Raw genomic sequence first — 24,054 nt, forward strand, 5'->3', positions numbered from 1 at the left:
ACTCCACATTCCCAATGCAGGGTTCAATCCCTGGTCAGGGAACTAGATCCCTTATGCCGCAACTAAAGATCCTGCGTGCCGCAAATAAGACCTGGCGCAGCCAAATAAATATTAAACAAACAAACTAACATAAGAAAGACAAATCTTAAAAAAAAAAATTTAAATCTCATCAGTGGCAAACCAATTTTAGGAGATGGTATGAAAGAATCTGTTTATTGACTTGGTTGGAGGACAAACAATTTCAGTTTTTAATGTTGGTAGCTGTGAAAAATTTTGATGCTATTAAGCATGAAGGAATAGAGCTGGAGGAGAAAACAGTATTTAAGATATTCAAGAAGAACCTGGAGGAGTTCTCCACCAAGTGGTGGATACAAGTATATCATTTAGAGGTGAGCTTGAGGATGGAAAAACAGCTTTGGTAGTACCTGATGCACAAACGCTAGGTGGTTGTGAGAGTAAGAGGCAACGCAGATTGAAGAAGAAGAGTGCTAAAGATGGGGACTCAAAAGACACAAATATATGGAAAAAGGGAAATTTAAAAAGGTTGAGACAGAAGCCTAAGAGATTGGAACAGGTCCTACAGACGATGATACCATGGAGGACAAGGAAAGTGAACATTTAAAGGACTGAGAGGTGGGTATCTGACACAATGACCCCAGGTAAAACAAAGCCCAAAAGGTGTTCACTGATGCTGGCCATGAAGACTTCCTTTCTGACCTTGGTGAGGTTAGTCGTGAGAAGAGCAAGCAGACTATAATCATCTGAAATGAGCAAGTAAAGACAGCATACATAAGTTCTCCTTTTAAAAGGTACATCAGTGAGGGAAGTGGGAGAACAAAAAGAAGAAATGTTTACCGAGTAACCAGTATTAAGAGCTCTGTGCTAGGTATATTAATTTTCTTTTCTCGTTTAAACTTTACAGATACTCTATTACCCCATTTCACACTTAAGAGAAACCTAAGGTTCACTGAGGTAAACAGACTTCTCAGAGTTACAGTCTGCCAATAATAAATATGGGATTCAATGCACGTGTAGTTGACTCCCTAAAATGGTCTACCTAATATTAAGGGCAGGAACAAGAAAAGGTTTCTAAAAAATAATTTAAAGGGACTTCCCTGTGGCACAGTGGTTAAGAATCCACCTGCCAATGCAGGGGACATGGGTTGGATCCCTGGTCCGGGAAGATCCCACGTGCCGTGGAGCAACGAAGCTCAAGCGTCACAACTACTGAGCCTGTGCTCTAGAGCCCACAAGCCACAACTACTGAAGTCCGTGTGCCTAGAGCCCGTGCTCCACAACAAGAGAAGCCACCACGATGAAAAGCACTCCCATTGCAACAAAGAGTAGCCCCTGCTCGCCGCAACTAGAGAAAGCCCACGTGCAGCAACAAAGACCCAACACAGCCAAAATTAAATAAATAAATTTATTTTAAAAGTAATAATAATTTTAAAAAATCACTTTCTTAAACTCCATTGGTTACACGATAAACTAAAACCTGAATTCTTTGGAGTCATGTGGAATATATTTAGATTTTATAAGATCACAAGGCTATAGTTAAAAGTTAAACAAAAAAGTTGGACTTTTCTTGACAACTTAAAAAAAAACATGATTTAAATAAAATCTACCTATATCATGGTAAAATCTAACTATATCAATTTAATAAAAGGAATATCTTGAAATGTTTATGGATTATAGATTTTAGGCAACAGAAGAATAATATGAATAAATACAGGTATCAATTTGGCTAAACAAGATCAAAAAGTGTAACAAATCTCAAACTTATTTTATAAAGTTTTGTAAAAATTCTTTTAATAATTGAGCGATCTTGATAAATCACTTTCAGGCTCCTTTAGCTGTAGATTTTCACTGTAAATCCCATGCTTACTCATGCTTAAGCAGATCTGCAATACCAAACATCTAAGTTTAGTACCTTTTGTATGTAAGTGATTGTTTCACACATGTGGAATTTAGATTGGAACGTTAAATGATGGGCAAGTCCCATGGACGTGCACATTGTAAGTAATTCTATTGCTCAGAATTCTTCATCTCAAGGCCTAAGTTACAGAAACCATTGTTATGGAATTGCTTTGGGTATAAATACTGTGCACACCTAGCAGGGAGCCGTAACTACTTTAAGGTGGTCTAATGTAAACTAAAAGCCTTATATAACATAGTACAATTCTGCATAACCTGGCATCAGTAGTTCAATAAATTTGGAATGTCAGGCAAAGGCTTGCATTATTTAAAAAAAAAATTATCATGGACTTCTCCTTCTAGTCATTATTAAGTAACTGATACTAGAATTGCTCTCTAGAGTAAATAACTAGAAAACTAACTGACAAAATACTCTTTAAAGAAAAAGGTAAATATGATCCAAAAAGAAGAGGGGGGAAAAAACTGGTCAACAGGTACAGATCCAAAAATGACGGAGATGACACAATTGACAAATAAGGACTATAAGACAGCTATTATAATGAGGAGACACATGGAGGATTAAAAAAAAACAACAACACAGTGATTGTACAGTTGAAAAGTATGACACATGAAATGAAAACTTCCCTGGAGGTTTAACACCACAGAAGACAATCAGTGAACTTTAAAAAACAAAAGAAAAACAAAAAATAGAAACTACCAAAGCTGAAGCATGGAGGTAAAATGGCTGGAAAAACATATGTATGTATGTTTGGAGTCTGAGTAGGGTAATGGGGGGAAAGATGTAGAAAAACTATTTGAAGAAATAGTGGTCAACATTTTTCCAAATTTGATGAAAATCTCAGTGAAACCTAGGCAGTATAAATAAAGAAAATAACACAACAAGTCACAATCAACTAATAAAAGCCACTGATAAAGGGAAAATCTTTCCCAAAACAAAGGGACACATTTTATACAGCCAACAATAAGAATGACAGCTGACTTAGCAGAAACAATGCAAGCCAGAAGAAAATAGAGACCTTTCTAAAAAAAGAAACTGGAAACCAAGAAATTCTATATCCAGTGAAAATATCCTTCAAAATACATTATTAGGCAAACAAAAGCTAAGAGAGTTTGTCACCAGATTTTCACTAAAAGAAAATACTTCAGGATGACAGAAAAGGATTCCAAATGGACATTCCTCTCTATAAAAAGGAATAAAGACCACCAAAACTGGTAAATATGGGCTATATGTATGACATTTCCCCTTTGCTTTTAAATTGCTTTAGAAGAAAACTGTTTAAAGCAAAATAATAAAGTATTGTAGGAGTAAAAAATGTCTGACAACAAGAGCACGAAGGACAGGAAGGGAAAATGTAAATACTTTGTTGTAAGGTTCTTACTTTATATGCAAAGTGGTAAATTATTATTTGTAGTCTGTGACAGAGTAGGATGCCTATTTTCAATCTTAGAACAAACTCTAAAAAAAATGCAACATGGTGATATAGCTTAAAAAGTCAATAGGGAAAATAAAAAACACTCATTATAAGCCACAAGGTAGCAGTAAAAGAGAAGAAGAGAGAGAGAAGGAACGATAAAAAGAAAACAAATATCAAGGTGGAATACTTAAACCCAAGCATATTAATAATTGCATTGAATGTAAATGGTCTAAACGCTCCAATTAAAGGCAGAAATTATCAGACAATTTAAAAAAGAAGACCTAAGTATATACTGTCTGTAAGAAATGAACTTTAAATATAAAGACACATATATTAAAAGTAAAAGGATGCAAAAAGATATACCATGCAAACACTAATCATAAGAAGGATAGAGTGCTTATTACATTAATATCAGAAAATTGTAGACTTCAGGACAAGGAAATTAAACAAAGAGGGACATTTCCTAATGATAAAAGCAATTTTAAGACTAAACTTAAAGTTATTATGAATACTGTATGTTGGTAAGAATGTAAACTGCTGGAACTCTCATACACTGCTGGTGGGAGTGAAAAATAGTGAAACTGCTTTGGAAAACAGTTTGATGATTTCTTACAAAGTTTACATACACTTATCATATGACCAGCAATTTCAGTCCTAGCTCTTTATTGAAGAGAAATGTAAACACATGTCTGCAGAAATATTTATAAACAAACACAGAAACTTTACTCACAATAGCCAAAACAAAAAAACAAGTCAAATGCCCATCTACAAGTGAATGGATAAACAAATTGTGGTATATGCATAGAATACAACTAAGCATAAAACAGAATAAATAGGTAATACAAATAAAAAGATGGATGAGTCTCAAAAACATGATGTTGAGCTAAAGAAGCCAGATATAAAAATATACATATACTATATGATTCCACTCATATGAAATTCTGGAATAGGAAAAACTAATCATCAGTGACAGAAAGCAGACCTATGGTAACCTGAAACAGAAGATGGGAGACTGCAAAGGTATACAAACAGGGTGATCAACTGTCCCAGTTTACCTGGGACTATCTTGACAAATCCCTCAGTCCTGGGCAAACTGGGACATTTGGTCACCCCATTATTTGGGGTGATGTAAATGTTCTAAACCTTGACCAGTATAGTGGTTATATGTTTGTCAAAACTCATTAAACTGTACACTTAAAGTTGCTACGTTTTATTGTATGTAAGTTAACATCTCTATGAAATTAATTTAAAAAGTAAAAAACAGACCATTATGTAATTTGTGATGACGTTACTACCCTAAATACAACCATATGTTTATCCTTCTTCTGTTGCTATATTAAGGCTAGCATTAAAAGTTATCAGTCTGTCAAACCCTAAAATCAGAATTATTTTATATACAGTATGTTTAGTCTTTAAGAAAGCAAAGGTATGAGTTAAGATGCAAAGGAATGTAAGAATGCAAAGGTTAGACATAATTGAGAGGCATTTAAAAATTTTTTTCAGCCTCCTTAAGTCACTCACTCAACAAAGTTCCTATGCTCAAGGAGCTCTAGGGCAGAGAGATTTGTACATTATAAGTCAAGTTCAAATAGCCAAGATCAGTACAACAAAATAAGCACAGATAATGTGTAAGGTGAAAGTGCTAACAATGCACTGAAGTAAGGAAAAGATTCAGGAAAGGATCCTGAAAGGAGAGGCAAGAGCTAATTTTACTTAAGCAATCTAGGAAGCAAGCGAGTCAGATGCACATTCTATGCGCTCTAGGTACCAAGTGGAGAACAGCACGATCTGGATAACTGTTAACAGTTGAGTGCTAACAGAAAATAAGGATTAGAAAATGGATGGATGGCAACATTAAAGGCTAAAAGGTAAACAAGTGACAGATTATGAAGAGCAAGATTCTGAATGCATCACCATCTGCAATCAATACCACAAATAAAAAACATTTAAATACATCAACTATCCCATTTCTACTTCTGAGTATATCTTTAAGTTTTACGTTGTTTCTATTAGGTTCAGAGTGTATTTCCGCCTGATTTATTTCAGCTGATTTATATTTGGAAACTCTGAAATCATATACTTAAACTTTTTCATTTTATAGATTAAGAAAAAGCATGTTTGATGTGGACTTCATCACTTCAGACACAAAACAAGTCTTAGGATTCCCCAAATATTAAGAGGTGGAAAAGTAATTTTTTCCCAAAAGTTTTAGACTAAGGGTACACTTAAAAAATAATTATTATTCCTGGATTTCCTAAAAACTGAGTCCCCCACAACTTAAAGGAAACGAAACTACACGTAATGTTTTATGCACTTTTCTGTACGTATATCTCTCACACAATAAAAGGGGCAGACGTTCAAAATTATCACACCATTGGGACGTGTGTACTCTTGAGTTATCTGTTATTAGAATAAGATCTTTCCATTTATTGCAAAAAAGCATTTTTTAAGTCCATTGTCCTAGAACATCATGTGGAGTAGGTGGTGGAAAGACTCAAAGTACCAGAGATTAGCCTGTCACAACCCTTTGGGGATGCTGTTCATCCCTTATGATTAAATCAATCATTTCATTTGTACCCGGTCCCATCATGCTTGTTTTAACATTTTTTTCATTCATTTAGTTGCAAATTTAGCTAACACCAATAAATATCAAGTCAGGAATTACGATTTATGTCTTCAAAGAAATTAAACACAGCCAAGAATCATCTGACAAAAGCTCTGAAATACATTTCTTTCACAGCTTTGCGTTTTAATGGCTCAACACCAGAGGTCGCCAAACTTTAGCAATAGAGCTGTATGTGCAGCCTTTAAAGCAAACGTGAAATAAAAGAAATTCTATTAGAAATCTGTTACTCCTCTGCTTAAAATCCTACAGTGGCTTCCAGCTGCTTACATACTAATGTGTTCTGGCCACTGCCCACAGCTCCAGCCTTCTCTCTCCTGGTAAACTCATATTCTATCCCCACCATTCAGAACCTTAGGCTCAAACCATAAAGCAACACACAATAGACCTGACTTCACTAAGCATCCTTGTCCAAATTGGCACGTATGTCCTCCATTCTCGTCCTTTCACTAAATGGTGAATATCTTTCCATGTTTCAAGAGTCAGCTCAAGAGTTACCTCTTCTATGAAGTCCTTCCAGATAGGATTTACCTCCAAATAGAATGCTCCTGCCTTTGTACTCTGCTCAGACTTCTGGGATCATACCTGCCTTACTTTATTGCCCTCATTTGTTCCCTTCCTCCCCTCAATGAGTCTCTGAACTCCTTGAGGGCAAAGACCCTCGATGTTCTAGCCCAGATAGTTCACTAAATCAGCATGTTGTTGATTTAGTGGTATGTACCCTGAAAGACTAAAAGGATACATGACCCAGGCTATACATAATGAATTCAATCAACGCTTTTTAAATAAGCAGATAAAAACTGTGTAACACAGAAGCAAGAGATTACGTGTGACATGGCTGAATAATTAAACATCTTTATTTCCTTTCTGCATAAAAGAAATGTTTATTCAAATTGCATAACTGTCAAGTTGGCTGCCTATATCATAAATGTAACAAATTTCTCTAATTAGAAAACTAGAAAAGATGTCACTGAGCTATTCTATTTCAAAATATTAGTACTCTATTGACACTGGAATCATTTCTACACATTTTCACTTCCACAGGATTGATATAAAATGCTATGTCCTCTGTAGGTAGCCCAAATACTTAACTCTCAACACACACAGATTTTATCCAGTTTCCATCTACCTCTTTCTTACAATATATGAGTGAAATTTTGGTATAAGAATTTTTTTTTTTTTTTGGTGGTGTATGCAATGTTTCCTTCTCAGGGTTCTCCACTGATTTCCAAAAGGCAAGGAACCACCACCCACCCCTTCCCCGGCAAAAAAGTGCAGCAATACAAATCTTAAAATCCCATTAGGAACATCTGTGAAGAAAAGAGCATCAAGTTGTCATGTTATTTGAACACAACTAAACAATTTGGCTGAAGTATTTTCTCAGCCTAGAGGGGATAAACTAGTACAGGAGGGTCCCTTTATGTGTCCATGCTGTACTCCATTTAATCCTGCGCCATCTGTCACTTAACTTGATCTGAGTCCTTTGCAAAACTACGGTCAGAGTTTATTGCCTTTCTTAAAATAAGGTGGAAACAGCAACATGACCTGATCAAAAGTTCTGTAGGCACATGCCGTCACTCTTGTCTTCAGAACAAAAATCTTTCAGATATACTTCATATATTATGAAATTCACCCCTTTAAAGTATAGAACTGATTTTTTTTAGTATATTCAGAGGTGTACAGCCATCAACTGCTATCTAATTTTAGAACATGTTCATCACCCCAAAATGAAACCCTGCACCCATGAGCAGTCACTGCCATTTCCACTCTCCCCAATTCCTGGCAACCACTAATCTACTTTCTGTCTCTACAGATCTGCTTATTCTGGACATTTCACATAAATGGAATCACATTAACATGTGGTCTTTTGTGTCTGACATTTTCTTCATCCATTCATCAACTGATGGATATTTGAAACATTTCTACTTTTTGGCTATAAATAATGTTGCTATGAACATTTATGTGCAAGTTTTTGTGTGGATAAATGTTTTCAATTCATTCCTATGAATGGAATTGCCGGGTCATATGGTAACTCTATGTTTAGTATTTTGAGGAAATGCCAAACCATTTTTTGTTCACACCATTTTACAATCCCTCCAGCAATGTATGAAGATTTCAATTTCTCCATATCCTTACCAATACTAGTTATTGTCTGTCTTTATTTTAGCCATCCTGATGAATGTGATGTAGTATTCATTATGGTATTGATTTGCATTTCTCTAATGACTAACAATGTTGAGCATCTTTTTTGTGTATGTGTGCCTACTGGTCATTTGTATGTCTTCTTTCGAGAAATGTTATTCGGATCCTTTGCCCATTTTTCTATTGGGTTGTCTTTTTATCATTGAGTTGTAAGAGTTCCTTATTCTGGATACAAGTCCTTTATCATATATATGATTTGCAAAAATTTTCTCCCATTCTGTGTGCTTTTAATTTTCTGGATGGTGTCCTTTGAAACACAAATTGTTAAATTTTGATGAAGTTCAATGTATCTGTTTTTTCCACTGTCACTTGTGCTTTTTGTGCCATATCTAAAAAGTCACTGCCTAATTAAAGGTCACAAAGATTTACACCCATGTTTCTTTCTAAGAGTTTTATAGTCTTGGCTCTTATGTTTAGGTCTATCCATTTTGAGTTAATTTTTGTATCCGGTGTAAGAGGTAGGTGTCCAACTTCATTCTTTTGCATATGGATAGCCAGTTGCCCAAATATCATTTGTTAAAAAGACTATTGTTTCCCTGTTGAACTGCCCTTGTCAAAGGTCAATGGACCATAAATGTAAAGGTTTACTTCTAGACTCTCAATTCTACTCCATTGATCTACATGCCTACACTCATGTCAGTACTATACTTCCCCCAACCCTTTCTTGAGGTTTAACTGACAAAATTGTAAGACATACAAAACGTACACAGTGGTGATTTTATATACATATAAAGGATTTCCACCATCTAGTTAATTAACATATTCATCACCTCACACTTTCTTCCCTTCCTTCCCTCCTTCCTTCTTTTGGTGAGAACATTTAATAGTGTTATCAACTATAGCCATCATGTTTTACATCAGATCCTCAGACCTTATTCATCTTATAAAGTCTGTCCTCTTTTACCAACCTCTCCTCATTTCCTCCACCTCCCTAAGTCCCTGGTAACCACTTTTCTACTCTCTGTTTCTATGACTTGACTCTTTTCTTTTTAGATTCTACATACATGGAATACCATGCAGTAGTTGTCTTTCTCTCTCTGGCTTATTTCATTTAGTACAATGCCCTAAGGTCCATCCATGTTGCCACAAATGGCAGGATTTCCTTCTTTCTTGTGGCTGAATAATATTCCATTGTATATGCACTGTCTTGATTGCTGCAGCTGTATAGTAAGTTTCAAAAATGGGAAGTATGACTTTACTCTTTTTTTTAAAGATTGCTTTGACTCTCATTTTTTCTTCCTGAATAAAATTTTATATTTGGCAACAAGTACCCTCCTTCCCCCTGAAAAAGGTGATTACTGTTTTGATTATGCAAATTATTCAACATAAAGTAAAAAAGTCATTCTTGGTTAATACATATTCACAGGAGTCAAAGGCCTTTTTTTTCTAGGTGAATCTCAGCCATAGTGGTATGCTCAAGGTAGGAGTACAAAACAGAAAAGGGGATAGGGGTGGGATTAGAATCTCTTGGGTTAAGAAAAAAAAAAACACCTCACTGTATTTCCCAAACTTTTAAAAATCACACTCCGCTTTGAGACATGTAAACATTTTATACACACATCACCCAGCTCTTGCTTCTTTTGAGAATCATTAACACTATAGTTCTTCATAGCACCACATGCCAAGATTTTCTTCATGTTTTCCTTCTATTATATATGTATCAATAATATAAAAATTATGTTTTATAAATATGAAATATCAATCAGTATGCTTTTAACAAAATAAATGCCCCTCTACAAGATTCCAGTGTTTCTTTATATTGGACCCTGAAATTAAGCAAACACACCAAAGAACTAAAAAATGCAACCATGTGGAAGAATCTGCAGTTGACACGTGAAGTGTATTATATCCCACAAAGAGTAATTCTGTGCATGGTCTTCTGAGTCGGGTTGTAAAATGTAATTATCAGTACAACAGTTTTGAGGTCACAATGTCATGAAACTTAGGTCTGTGTGAAAAAAGTTTCTTTGCATAAATAAAACATATCGTGGCAACTTAGTAAATCATTTTATACTGTTTGTTTTGGGGAAATTAAAGATTTCAAATGGATGTCATTATTCTCAAGTCAAAAGCTAAACTAGACCACACTGCCAGAAGACGACTTCTCTGTGCCTGGGCACACTTACATGTAAGCGCACAGAGATTTAACCAAGTACTAGTATTACTGTAGAGTCAGTAAAATTTCATAGTAGTTACTTAAAACTTGATGTTTCTTCTGGTCTATGTACAACATATTAATGTAAAGATGTAGTTGAGGAGTTTTACATTAAAATGATTATTCTAATACTCATTTACTCATTCACTTATTTTTACTTTTATTTTATTTTTTATTTATTTATTTTTTTTGTGGTACATGGGCCTCTCACTGTTGTGGCCTCTCCCGTTGCGGAGCACAGGCTCTGGACGCGCAGGCTCAGCGGCCATGGCTCACGGGCCCAGCCGCTCCGCGGCACGTGGGATCTTCCTGGACCGGGGCACGAACCCGTGTCCCCTGCATCGGCAGGTGGACTCTCAACCACTGCGCCACCAGGGAAGCCCTCATTCACTTATTTTTAAAACGTTGACATTATGTACATAATATTTATACTGCAGGCGGTTACTATAAACTGTAACCATAGTTCCTTGTACTAGTATAGGGATATTTAAGCTAGGGATTCTGGATGAGCTTCAGAAAGTCCAAAGTTCACCTGATATCATATGCAAAACTCTGGCATGACTACATTTTTCTGGGGGAGAGTCCATTGCTATGAACAGATTTTCAAAGAGGCCCATGATCCAAAAGCTACTAAAAGTTGCTGCTCTAGTCAGTAATAAACATAGAAAAATTTAAACAAATAATACAAGAATGAAAAAAGCAATAAAATTTTTTTTATATATTGCATATTATATTGATACATTACAAGTAAAAATGTGTACCACAATGTGTAATGGAGTGTGCTTACTTGTTCCAGAGAGTGGAAAAAGGAGAGAGAACTAAATTTAATATGCTGTCCCTGCAGTCTGTTAATAACACAAGAGCTCTATAATATGACAGCACAAGAAATATCACCAGGTAACATATGATTAAGCTCCAAATGCATGTTAGCAAAGATACATCATGGATCCGTCAAAAAACTTAGGAAAAAAAGTATTTTATACTCATTAAATTCTGATTTAGTTAATATCTGAGACCTCTGTCTGAAAGACTGTTTAATGGTGAAAATGTTAAGCCAGGAGAGAGTGCACACACAGGTGCTAAACAACTCATAATATGGAGATAACTGAAAGCTAAACTATTTGCTAAACAAAGATGATGAAAATGACACTGAGCTGTACTTGAAAGCAAGGAATCCACTATTACAACCTTGATTGCTTTAGATGAAGCACAACTGAATCTAGTCCAAAGACATCACAAACTGATTTCGTATATTCATTACAATAAGATTTAGGGGCTGTTTCCTTTATTTTGTGGTCATACTTTAAAAATACTAAATTCAGGGACTTCCCTGGTGGCGCAGTGGTTAAGAATCCGCCTGCCAATGAAAGGGACACGGGTTTGAGCCCTGGTCCGGGAAGATCCCACATGCCGCGGGGCAACTAACCCCGTGTGCCACAACTACTGAGCCTGCGCTCTAGAACCCGTGAGCCACAACTACTGAGCCCGCGTGCTACAACTACTGAAGCCCGCACGCCTAGAGCCCATGCTCCGCAGCAAGAGAAGCCACAGCAATGAGAAGCCTGCACACCTTAACGAAGAGTAGCCCCCGCTCGCCGCAACTAGAGAAAGCCTGCGTGCAGCAACGAAGACTCAGTGCAGCCCAAAATAAATAAATATATTTAAAAATATACTAAATTAATGGGTTCTAGACAACAAGTTGACATTAAGTATCATATTGTTTTCCCCAGAGCTACAAAATACCATGAATAGAGGACACCAATTTAGCTAAAGATGAATCAGACAGGATTTTCCTACCACCCAACCCCTCCCAGATACAGTAGTGGTACTCATCTTTGTCATTATCATCCTTCTAGGATTAAGGTAAGGATTAAATGTGGTAATATATGTAAAGTGCTTAGCCCAGTGCCTGGTTCAGAGGAAGTTCTCACTGAGTGGTAGCTTTTATAATTAGCAGTATTTTACCAATATTAGAAAATGTAGACTTCTGAGGGGCCAGATAATCACTGATCTATTTGTCTATAAATTATACTGCAAAGAGCCATCAGTCAAACTGGAAGACCAGGAAAACAATGATTTAGACAGACATTTGTAATAAAATGCAGCTCTCTTAACTCTATGTAACTGTTTTTGTTTCCTAACAAAAGATTCTGGCACAAAACAACTGAAAACACCTACTTTTTTCATAGTTTCTGGGATTTCAAAAAGCTGATTGTTTAAAAAAAAAAAATCAACATCACAGAACAGTAAAAAGTGAAAATCCTCTTTTTTCCCTCTCTCTCCTTAATCCCACTCTCCACTGCTAAATCTTTTTCTACTGATAGGCAACACAAGAAATGAAGTCCACTTACTTAGCTATAATAACATAATCAAAAGATTATTTGGATCTGTTTTTTACTTTCAAATTTCTAAAGTTTCTGCTAGAGATAAGATTTTACTAGCTCTTACCTGTGTAAGAGCCATCTACACAAATATCTAAATTGAATTATTGCTAAGAGAAAATTAAACAATAGCTTAGTAAAGTTGTTTTAAAAGGGAAATTATGTAATTTTAATTGCCTTATAACAAACTATTTAAGTATGTTTTGCGCCCCAATGTTCGTATCAGGACTATTTACAACAGCCAAGACATGGAAGCAACCTTGGCTATTTACAACAGCCAAGACATGGAATCAACAGATAAATTGTTAAAAAAGATGTGGAAGATATGGTATACGTATATACACATACAAAAAACAGAATACTACTCAGCCATAAAAGGAATGAAATAGTGCCATTTGCAGCAACGTGGATGGACCTAGAAATTATCATACTAAGTGAAGTAAGTCAAAAAGAGAAAGACAAATACCATATGATATCACTTATATGTGAAATCTAAAATATGACAGAAATGAACTTATTTATGAACAGAAACAGACTCACAGACACAGAAAACAAACTTATGGTTACCAAAGAGGTAAGGTTACCAATGTGGGAGAGAGAAATTACGAGTCTGGGATTAGCAGATACGAACTACTATATATAAAATAGATAAACAAGGTCCTACTATATAGCACAGGGAACTATATTCAATATCCTGTAATAAACTATAATGGAAAAGAACATGAAAGGATATGCATATATATGTATACCTGAATCACTTTGCCGTACACCAGAAACTAACACAATGTTGTAAATCAACTATAAAAATAAAAAATTAAAGAAAAAACGATCTACATGTTTAATGTCATGCTTTTCTAAAAGAGATATATCCAAATTTAAAAGGCTAGTTACTACAGTTATGAAAGCTATAGAGAAATTCTATCATCTAGAGGTGGACTCTTAACCACTTCTGCCTTTAAAACTCTTCCATTAGAAAGAAAGGGTCATATTATTACAAAGCATAAGTAAATGTTTATGGAATAAATCAAAGTATATCTCTAGGAACATTATTACATTTAAAACTTGAAATTCTACAAAATGGTTGGTTTCTTTCAAATATTAAGTTCTGTGATATTTTAATCCAAAAATTCAACTCTGGACTGAAGCTTGCCTTTCGTTACTTGAAATTTACATTTTAAAATTTGGAGGGGGAAAAGAAACTATTAGTAAAACCTACAGCATTCCCAGGTCCAGAATTTCCTAGACTGCTTCAACTTCAATCCATCTGCGGAATTTTGGGGACATTTGTCATTTATATAAGGAAGTTAATGATCAAATCTTTGAGAAGCTAAATATGGAATTTCTCTTCAAAAGCAATAGTTTATCACTTTATATTATTCTTTTCAGAATCAATTATGTAATTCAGAATAGAACCTACAATAGAATCTATGCAGTCATTAAAAAAATCACTTAGTCAACATACACTTCTTCACATGAGAAATACATTTAATTATTTAGTAAAAAAAAGTCTACAAAACAGATGGCACTTTTGTTTTAACATACATATGCATAGAAAAGTGTATAAAAATATTCACAGAAGTTATTTTTCATGATGTACCAGAACAGAAAGTGATTATTTTTGTTCTTTTCTTTGCATTTGTGTCTGGGTATATTTTCTGCATTAAGCATATAAAGTTATAGCATATATAATTATAAAAAAGTAATCATATTAAAAACTACTACCTTTTCCAAGTCTTCAAAAGACTCTTTAACCCCACTGCTATGACTTTTCGCAGAGGTGTCAAAGGACAATGCTATATCACTGAACCTATGGTTTGTGAAATTCCTGACAGATCTTCTCCCAAAATGTTTTATTTTTATCCAGGTATCTGAAACCACATCAAATATTCCTTAAGGGTATTTTAACTAGTACTGTTAAGGAAGAATTTAAGAAAAAAAATCTTATTATCTTAGAAGTCCCAAACAGAATCTCTCTGTTTACAAATGCTTTGAAAATCCAAGCACTTTTTGATACTCAGAGATTAACCAGCATAATGAGATTCTGATCTGATAATCCTATGTATGAAATCAACTTCAGAAAGCTAAGCGTTTTTCATGCTTAAAAATGATTTCTCATGACTTTCTATTCCATTCTGCCTTACACTTTTAACTTACTCTGAAGATGTATTTTAATTTTATTCTAAATATTTTTCAAAAGCCTTATTTGAGGGTAAGTAGGGAGGTTAAGGTTAAGCTAAGTTAGCTCAGTTTAAATAATACTCTGTGTTACTCATTCTGTAAATTATTGGCATGGACGTCCAAGCCAATAAAATTTAGTAAACAACATATACAATAACAATCACACTAACTTTTCTTATTAATTCCCAGGTAATTCCAAATTCATGAATGAACAATGATCTAGTAGATTAATTCAATTTAAACACTTACTGAAAACTATTTTGGTGTCCTTGGATATTAAAACACAACAATAAAAGAAAGTCCCTGCTCAGAAAGTTTATAAAATAATTAGGTAATTCTACCATTTATAATTTATGAAGTTTGCCGTACGATTGTTCACTTTTTGCATAAACTCAAAATCAGAGAGAAGAGTACCTATCGTACCGGGGGCAGGGGTGTGGGGGGCTGCGTCAGCTACCTCCAGTTACTCCAGAGGAATACCCATGAGGCTTTCAAGAGAGAAAATGGAAAGAGCAGAAAGGAACAGTAACATAGATTCCCTAGTTACCGAAAGGACTAAGGGTGCATGCCTAACATCTCAAAAAAACTGAGACTTGAGTTGGGCAACTGCGAGACCACTTTTCACAGAAAACTCAAATCTATTCTTGAAGTCCTGATTAGCAGAAATGACAATATTTGCTTAAAATATAAAATGTCTTAATACATTTAACTTTGAAAGCTAACCTATACAACTCTTTTCTGACATACAACTTAGATCATGAAAACTGGAACAGTTATATCATAATTAGTTAAGAGTTCTTATTTCAATGAAACACCACAGATTTTCAACATGTAAAGTACACAGACAGGATCAACAAGACTTAGAGCTAACTTAAACACACAAAATCCCTACAAAGTTTATTAACCTCCATGCAATAAGATTTAGAGCTATACTATACACACATACACACACACCCCAATACAATGTCTATTAATTAACCTTAGTGTAATGTATAACTTTAGGTCACCAAATGGGTGGTAAACTAATACTGATATATCATTTATCCTGGGTAGTATTGCTTAAAACTGTAAAAGGGACTGAGAAGCTTGATATCCCAAACTGTCCTGGGATGTTAACTCCATTATATCATCTTCAAAACATCTATAGAAAGTGATCTTGGAACTTCAGTAGGTGATGACTATGTATAAATGCAAGATGACAAGATAACATAAAAATGAAAAGAGTGTTTTATTTTAGAGATGGCCTACTACAACAAATTAATCATGGACAAACTTGCAACAAATAAGCCCTAAATAAAAATGACATCAATAACAAATTGACAGTTTCTACTAAAATTAAATAAGCACAGACCAATATTAGTAGAAAACTGAATTACAAGGACTGACAAAAAGTGGTGAAATAAGTTCTGGACTTAAAGGTGTATAAGATATGAGATATAGGATTTATCACAGATATTCAGTTTAGCTTCCTAAGCAATTTGGTTTGTGTCTTGTATGAATTCATTAAAATTAATGACAAAGAATAAACCATCACACAGTTCTAAACTATAATCAGTAGAGAAATGATGCAGTTCTAATAAGCTAAACATATATGACAAATAGGATGTCAATACACCAGGAGAACTGTAGTATGGTAAACTCAGATACAATTGAAAGCCTGGGGATAGAAGAAATGCTGAATGGTTGTACTGACTAAGGGTCAGCAAACTATGGCCCAATCTCTGTTTATGTAGGAAGGGCCCAGGAACTAAGAATTGATTTTACAGATAAACATTTGCAATCAATTTGATGATACGAAACACTGACTTTGAACCCCAATTAAGAGAAATGTTATAGCCCCCTCAAAAGAAATCCATTCCTCTAATTAGTAGACTTGAATTTCATCAATGAAAAATATGTGGAAATTTTTTTGTTATATTGAGTTGGCCAAAAAGTTCGTTCGGTTTTAAGTACAAATAAAAGACACATTTTTCATTTTCATGAAGAACTTTACTGAACAATGTGTTCAGTAACTGAACAAACTTTTTGCCCAATCCAATATATCTCAGACATCCCTAACTTTCCTTTTAGCCCATGAAGCCTAAAATGTTTTATCTAGCCCTTTATAGAAAGTTTGCCAACTCCTGTATTAGAATACTAATTTGAATAATAATGAAGAATACATAGGCTTTTAGGAAACAAGGAAATCAAACTATCTGAACTTAGATCTGAGTGTAGTATGGGAATCAGGAAGGAAGTAGGTCTGCTGAACTAAGTTTAAAGCTTCAATTTGAAACTAAAAGATGGTTACTACAAAAAGACAGCAAAATACCAGTGATCTCAAGTGCAAATCATAAGAAATTATATAGATAGTAAGGAAGATTCTTGATTACACATGGGTGTTTTCAACCACACTTGTACACACTGATACCTAGCAAGATCATTTTATCAAAAGTAACATATTCTGGGCCTCCCTGGTGGTGCAGTGGTTGACAGTCTGCCTGCCGATGCAGGGGACACGGGTTCGTGCCCCGGTCCGGGAAGATTCCACATGCCGCGGAGCGGCTGGGCCCGTAAGCCATGGCCACTAAGCCTGCACGTCTGGAGCCTGTGCTCCGCAACGGGAGAGGCCACAACAGTGAGAGGCCCGCATACCGCAAAAAAAAAAAAGTAACATATTCTTATAAATTAAGTACAAGGATTTTAAAATAACTTAATCACCATCCTGTGTATAACTACAAAAAGCTACTGAGAACCAATAAGGACCTACTGAATAGCACAGGGAACCCTGCTCAATACTCTGTAATAACCTAAATGGGAAAAGATTTAGAAAAATAGATAATGTATATGTATAACTGAATCACGCTGCTGTACACTTGAAACTAACACATTGTTAATCAACTATACTCCAATATAAAACACAAAATTTTTTTAAATAAATAAATAAGCTGCTGAGGCTCAGCACAATAAAAACTAAATTCAAGCTGTCCAGATACAAAACAGGCTGCATTCCAAAGTAGCGACCTGATGCTGGAAGTATTCAAGAAAACACTGAAAAATCATCTGTCAGGAATGTAACTAAGAAGCTTCTTTCATTGGATAGAGAATTGGACTACATAACCTCTAAGGAGACTTTCAATTTTCCACTTCCATGAAACATCTGGAAAATCAAGAATAAAGCCTAATAGACAGTAGGTGTTGTTGCTTTGGACAAACTATAACCTTAGAATCAACCAATCTAGTGGTCTAAATACAGAGACACTAGATATTACTAAAGGGGGGGAGGTGAGAACTTATTTAAGATCTCAAATATTAAAAACTTGAAAATGTCACTGCTGCTGTTCTTAAGAGACAGTATGAATTCCAAAATAATAATACTTTGGATCTGATGTTGTTAATAAAGGTGTTGACAGACCTAATAAATTATAAGTAAATTTATAAGTAAAAACTTCCTTAAATTATAAGTAAAAATTCTGCTTCTATCAAGTGATCTAGTCATATATACTCACTTTTTCATTTTATAAATATTGACTAAATACAAGCATCTCCTATGTGCTCAGCAGAGTATTATGAGCAGAGAGCACATGGTGAGCAAAAATAGACATAGCTTGGGTTTTTATTCAGTTTATATACATTTTAGTGATCTATTGCTTTTAAGTACTTTAAATAACAGATATATCCCTTTCTTGCATCAGATAGCCAAAATAGCTTTTCTAGTATCACATAACAAAAGAATAACTCAATTAGAAAGCAAAAGCTGGGTTCTTATACTTCTTCCACAGCTGAACTTGCTATGTGATCTTAGATCACATTCTCCATTTCCTCAGTTTTTCATGAGTGTGTGAGAGATATGGATTCTTAGAAAACAGCAGTAAGATTCCTTCTAGTTCAAAAATTCTGATCCCATCTTCTCACCTTGATTATTTCTACCAATTGATCCACACCACTGTCCCCTGGAAATATTGGTTGTCCTAGCAACAGCTCAGCCAACACACAGCCTGCAGACCATACATCTGAAGAAAAAAGAAAAAGAAAGCTTATTAATACTCTGTAGCTTAAGTTGCATTAAATTGTATACATTTTCTAATTTTACTTTGGTCAGAGAAATATCACAAGGAAAAGACTGTATAATCCAAAACAGAGGGCAAAAAGTCATCAAACTATCCTTAATGCATTTAAAAACTGTGTTAAACTTACTACAGGAAACAGGACAATAAGAATATTCTAATAAAGGGTAATATCTATTTAATTATCAAATAGCAGATGTTCAAGTCTTCAACAACCAAGACAGGGATTATAGAATGAAAACATAGCACATGCTTATTTACTTATTATACTTAAAAATAAGTCAAAGTGATACAATCTCTTCACATTGGCAGGTACTTATACAGAGTAGCAGAAAGCAAGGGTTTAATGTCCTATGTACAGGGTTGTAAGCCAATGAAAATTTCTGGGAAAAAAATTTTAATACTTTAAATGGTTAAACTTTTGTCTTGTAATATGACTGACAGAAAAATGTGCTTAAATATATGAATATTTTAAAATGCAAAGAGAGAAGAATACATTTTATTTTACAAATTACAAATTTTAATTCACTTTTAAGTCAAAGCAGAAACCTCAATCTTGAGAGAAAACTTTAAAAAATAATTTAATTAATAAATTTTAATAATTTATAAATAAATTTACTAAATAAAAAAATAAAGCGTACATCCTGGCTTACCCACGATAGTCCTGGTCTAGATGACTGTCCTGGGATAATTATGAAGAGCATCCCCTTTCTCTCTTAAAAGTATTACCAAATGAGAAGATAAATTATATGGGCACTCTATTTAGAGCCCACTACCTAAGACTTCCTGCAAGAAAAAGCTAATTTTCAGTTTCTGGATTCCTGGGTTTTGTATCCTGGGTTTTGAATTCCTGGGTTTTGAATCACCAAACAACTGTTTTAGGGAGATGAACATAAATCATTGCTGGGTTTTCCATCTACCAGTAGGGAAGGAGAAGAATGGTGAATGGCATGGGGACAACAAATAATTTAATCAGTCTGATGTGGTAAGACGCACTAACAAGAGGAACTGGAAACTAACACGACATTGTAAGTCAACTATATTCCAATATAAAATAAAAATTAAATTAAAAAAAAAAGAGGAATTAGAAATCCCTGCTCCAATGACTACATTTTACTGGCTTGGAAAAATAATGACAGAAAATTCATCTAAGAAATTCAAGTTGATTTTGTCCAGCTACTCTTTCACTTTTAATACCATTGTTAAAAATATTTCCAAAATATATTTGTATTAGAACACTTTTAAATATATTTATTTTTGTTTATTTATAAATCTTCCAGAGTCTTAAGAAGCAAGTATCCTAAATCTAAAAGGGAAAGCCAAATCTAGGCTTGTTAGGGTCCAAAAGGTCCCAGCTGAATCAGTGGCCTATGGTGAGTCCTACGCCTAGGACGTCAGAATCTGGTTTTAGTCATGCAAAGGAGGCTACTGGAAAGCAGGTACTCATAATATCCAGAAAATTGATTCCTAGTAGAGGAAACAGATTACACTGGCCTTTTTTGTGAGAAGTATTCCCAAAGAACTGCTAGGCACATGGACATTTACAGAAGTAATATACTCTTAAGAGGGTTAAAGGTTTATGTTAAACATGCCTTAATATGTCACATAATATGATCATGACTTTTTTAAAAGAAGCAAACCAGGACTTCCCTGGAGGCGCAGTGGTTAAGAAACTGCCTGTCAATCAATGCAGGGGACATGGGTTCGAACCCTGGGCCAGGAAGACCCCACATGCCACGGAGCAACTAAGCCCGTGCGCCACAACTACTGAGACTGCGCTCTAGAGCCCACGTGCCACAACTGCTGAAGCCCGCACACCAACTCCATTCTCCACAACAAGAGAAGCCACCGCAATGAGAAGCACACGCACTGCAACGAAGAGTAGCTCCTACTCGCTCCAACTAAAGAAAGCCCGCATGCAGCAATGAAGACCCAATGCAGCCAAAAATAAAATTAATAAAAAATAAATAAATAAAAGAGGCAAACCGCATTTACTTATTTTTTTGTTTGTTTGTCTTGTATGCTTTTGGACCAAGGAATTCTCTTCAGAAGCAATATATAACAATAAAATAAAGTTGACCTCCACCTGCATGTCACCCTAAGGTTGCTCCTTTCTTAGCTTCCTATTCATGTTCAGCTGATCATACTCTGTATGTGCACTACCACTAGTGGGCTAAAATGAGGTAGAAGAGGAGGTCAATGAAGAATGAAGCAAACTGTCTCTATTCAATTCCTTCTATCATTAAAGATCTTTGGTGACAAATTCTACAGAATTGGTGGGTTTGTCCAAACTACTAATAAAAAAATCAGATTGTTCCTTTTGAGCAGACTTAAATAACCAACTGAGACAGCACAGCAGGAGTATCAGTAATATGGTCATCCTACCACTTTAATCATAAACTTAATTGATGCAAATTCTCCAACTGGCAATCAAGCTCAGAAGGGAATATTTCAGGGGAATTTTTTTTTTTAAGTTAGAAAAGGTTTACTTAGAATTTATTTACAATTTTAAGTTAAAAATAACTGTACTCCTAAAGAAATCACAAAGGAGTAGCTTATAATACAAGAAACGTAAAAGTAGAATAATAAATATATGTTAAATTCTATACATTTTTGCATATCAATCTTTAAGAAGAAATATATTTCAAGGTATATTTAAGAACAGATTAGTAATACTAAATTACTAAAAACAAGATGCAATAAATAATTACAAGCCATTATATTTGGGTCCATTACTTACCTATACTAGAGGTATAATCAGTGGCTCCAAAGATCAACTCTGGTGCCCTATAGTACCGAGAACAGATATACGAAACATTGGGTTCTCCTCGGACCAGCTGCTTTGCACTAATAAAAAAATCAAAAGCAAAAATTCTTTAAATGAAATCTAAACCGTATCATTGCTATCGTAAACTGCTATCATTCGCATTCGCAACACAATGTTTATCTAAGATTCCCATAATTCCAATCATGCAATATATAAGAAAAAGAAAATATGAACCATAACTATGTCTGACAAAACAAACTTATAATTTTAACATATCACTCTGAAAAAAGAACAGTAACTTTTAAAGAATGCATTTGTTAACTGTCACCTGAGGAAAAAGATTTTTTAAAAAAATCACAAAATGATAAATGTTGAATTTCTTCTGCTCTTGTTCCCTGAATTCCACCTTTAAAATACAAAGAAGAAAGGGCATGAAAATGAGCGGTACTTCCCGTCACCAAAAAGCACAGTAATAGATTATAAGAATGAATACTGCTTACCCAATATGTTTTTTGAAAAAGGTAAGAAATTGGCCACTCTCTTAAAATTTGACTTCTGACTCAGAGTAAGTATCCCAAAGCTTGCAGATCCAATCTACTTTATGTTTTTCCACCATTTGGTCAATTTATTAACTGTCTAAGCATTTGTTATCCAATAAAAAAAGATAGGCCCTTTCCTGTAGGGCAGAGATAATTCACAGTCCATGAATTCTAATTCCACTGTTGTAAGTTAAATCACACATTCTCTTAATCCAACTTTCCTTCCCAAATACTTTGTGGCATGTATTTTAAATATTAAAATTAGTTTCTTTCGAAGTACCTCTCAAGATAACTTGAAGACACACTAAAATAAATAAACTGCTACAGAAGCTAACCATTTTGACATACAATTATAGGAAAGATAAATACAGGAAATAAATACAAACAACAAAATCAAAACAGTAAAAAAGTAAGTCACAGAAAAGGTAAAAAAATTTTTTTAGGTAAAGGTACGGGAAAATCAGAGTAGAGATAGATGAAAGTAGTCACAAAGGTTTCAGTTTGGGCTTTCTTTTCTTACATTTGTTTCTGGTCAATGATAAGTCTGACCATAACCTGGTCTTCCTTCATCACAAGTTTTGAAGGTGGGAGGCAGTTTATTTTTTAACATTCTCACCAAGGTTTGACATACAGCAGCCATTTCATAAATTGATAAACACTAATCCCTGTTTTTAGGCATGAAAATTAAGACACTTTTTCAGTAAAACTGATAAAACCTTTCTACCTTATAAAGAATTTTCTAAATTAACAAGACGGATTCCAATTATTTAGTCAGAAAATTCAGTGATAAAGAAGGTAATATTAGAAATGCCACTTGATAGCGCTACCTTCAAAGTGTAACCCAAACTCTACTTGCTCAAACTAGCCGTTAAAAACAAAAAAGGCAGCTTTGTTATCAGAGCTATTAAAAGTGAACTAGGCAGAGTCAAGATGGTGGTGTGGGAAGACACAAAGTTAGCTTCTCCCCACAACTAGTGTGCCTGCCGGCCGCTGGTGGGGGACGCTAACGCCCAAGGAGATAGTAGGAACCCCAAAGTAAACCGGTAGGAAGTAGGGGGACTGACGGGGGAGGAGAAGTGGAGGTCAGACAGGATCTGTGCCCCTGAGGTCAGGGAGATCAGGAGAGGCACAAGGGAGGGACTCTCTGGGAAGAGAAGGAGAGGAGCAGAGGGTGATCGCCTGGCTCACTTGGGCTGGGGAGCCTGCTGAGCTCTCAAGCCAGTACCCCACCTCCACAGCCCCATCCAGGCCATGTGGGTCCTGGGGGCATAAGAGGGAGGCTGGGGAGATGAGGAGCGGCAGGCGGGAGGAGCCATCCAAGGAGGGACAGGAGAGAAGCAGAGGGTGATTGCCCCACCCACTGGGGCCCCGCGCAGCCTGCTGAGCTCCCAGACCGATCCCCTGCCCTCCAAAGGCCCCTCCAGGTCTCGTGGGTCCTTGGGGGCATAGGAAGGAGGCCTAGGGGAGAACAGGAGAGGCAGGCGGGAGGGGCCCTCCAGGAAGAGAGGGAGAGGAGCAGAGGGCAACTGCCCCACCCACTAGACCCCAGGAAGATTGCTGGGCTCCTCTGTGAGGTCCCCCGCCCTCTGAGACCAGGGCTGGGGGGCAAACCTGGGTCCCTTCTGTTCCTTGAGCCTAAGCCCCACCCCCCACAGCCCCCAGGGCCTTTTCCAGCCCTGTCAGTCCTGAGCATTAGCCCTGCCCACCGCCCAAACCTCACCCTTGCTTAGGCCCCGCCCTCCACAGCCAAGGCCTCCCCCCCACACACTTTTTTTTTTTCTTTTCCCTCATCCTCTTTTTTACTATTGTGGTA

At 35.6% G+C, this 24,054-nt stretch overlaps 1 protein-coding gene across 5 annotated transcripts in view; it reads right to left on the minus strand.

Annotated features, from left to right (window-relative positions):
* Nucleotides 1-24,054, minus strand: part of GSK3B (glycogen synthase kinase 3 beta) — a 196,830-nt gene that overhangs the window by 45,969 nt on the left and 126,807 nt on the right. For all 5 annotated transcript variants that reach the window (XM_024769219.1, XM_024769218.1, XM_024769221.1 and 2 more), the window contains exons 6-7: nt 21,676-21,782; nt 18,784-18,881 (exon numbers count right to left, since the gene is read on the minus strand). In XM_024769219.1, the coding sequence (XP_024624987.1) occupies nt 18,784-18,881; nt 21,676-21,782 (205 nt within the window). The remainder of the gene's footprint in view (nt 1-18,783; nt 18,882-21,675; nt 21,783-24,054) is intronic.

Source organism: Neophocaena asiaeorientalis, unplaced genomic scaffold (genome assembly GCF_003031525.2).
Source record: "Neophocaena asiaeorientalis asiaeorientalis breed wild unplaced genomic scaffold, Neophocaena_asiaeorientalis_V1.1 scaffold671, whole genome shotgun sequence".
NCBI lineage: Eukaryota > Metazoa > Chordata > Mammalia > Artiodactyla > Phocoenidae > Neophocaena > Neophocaena asiaeorientalis.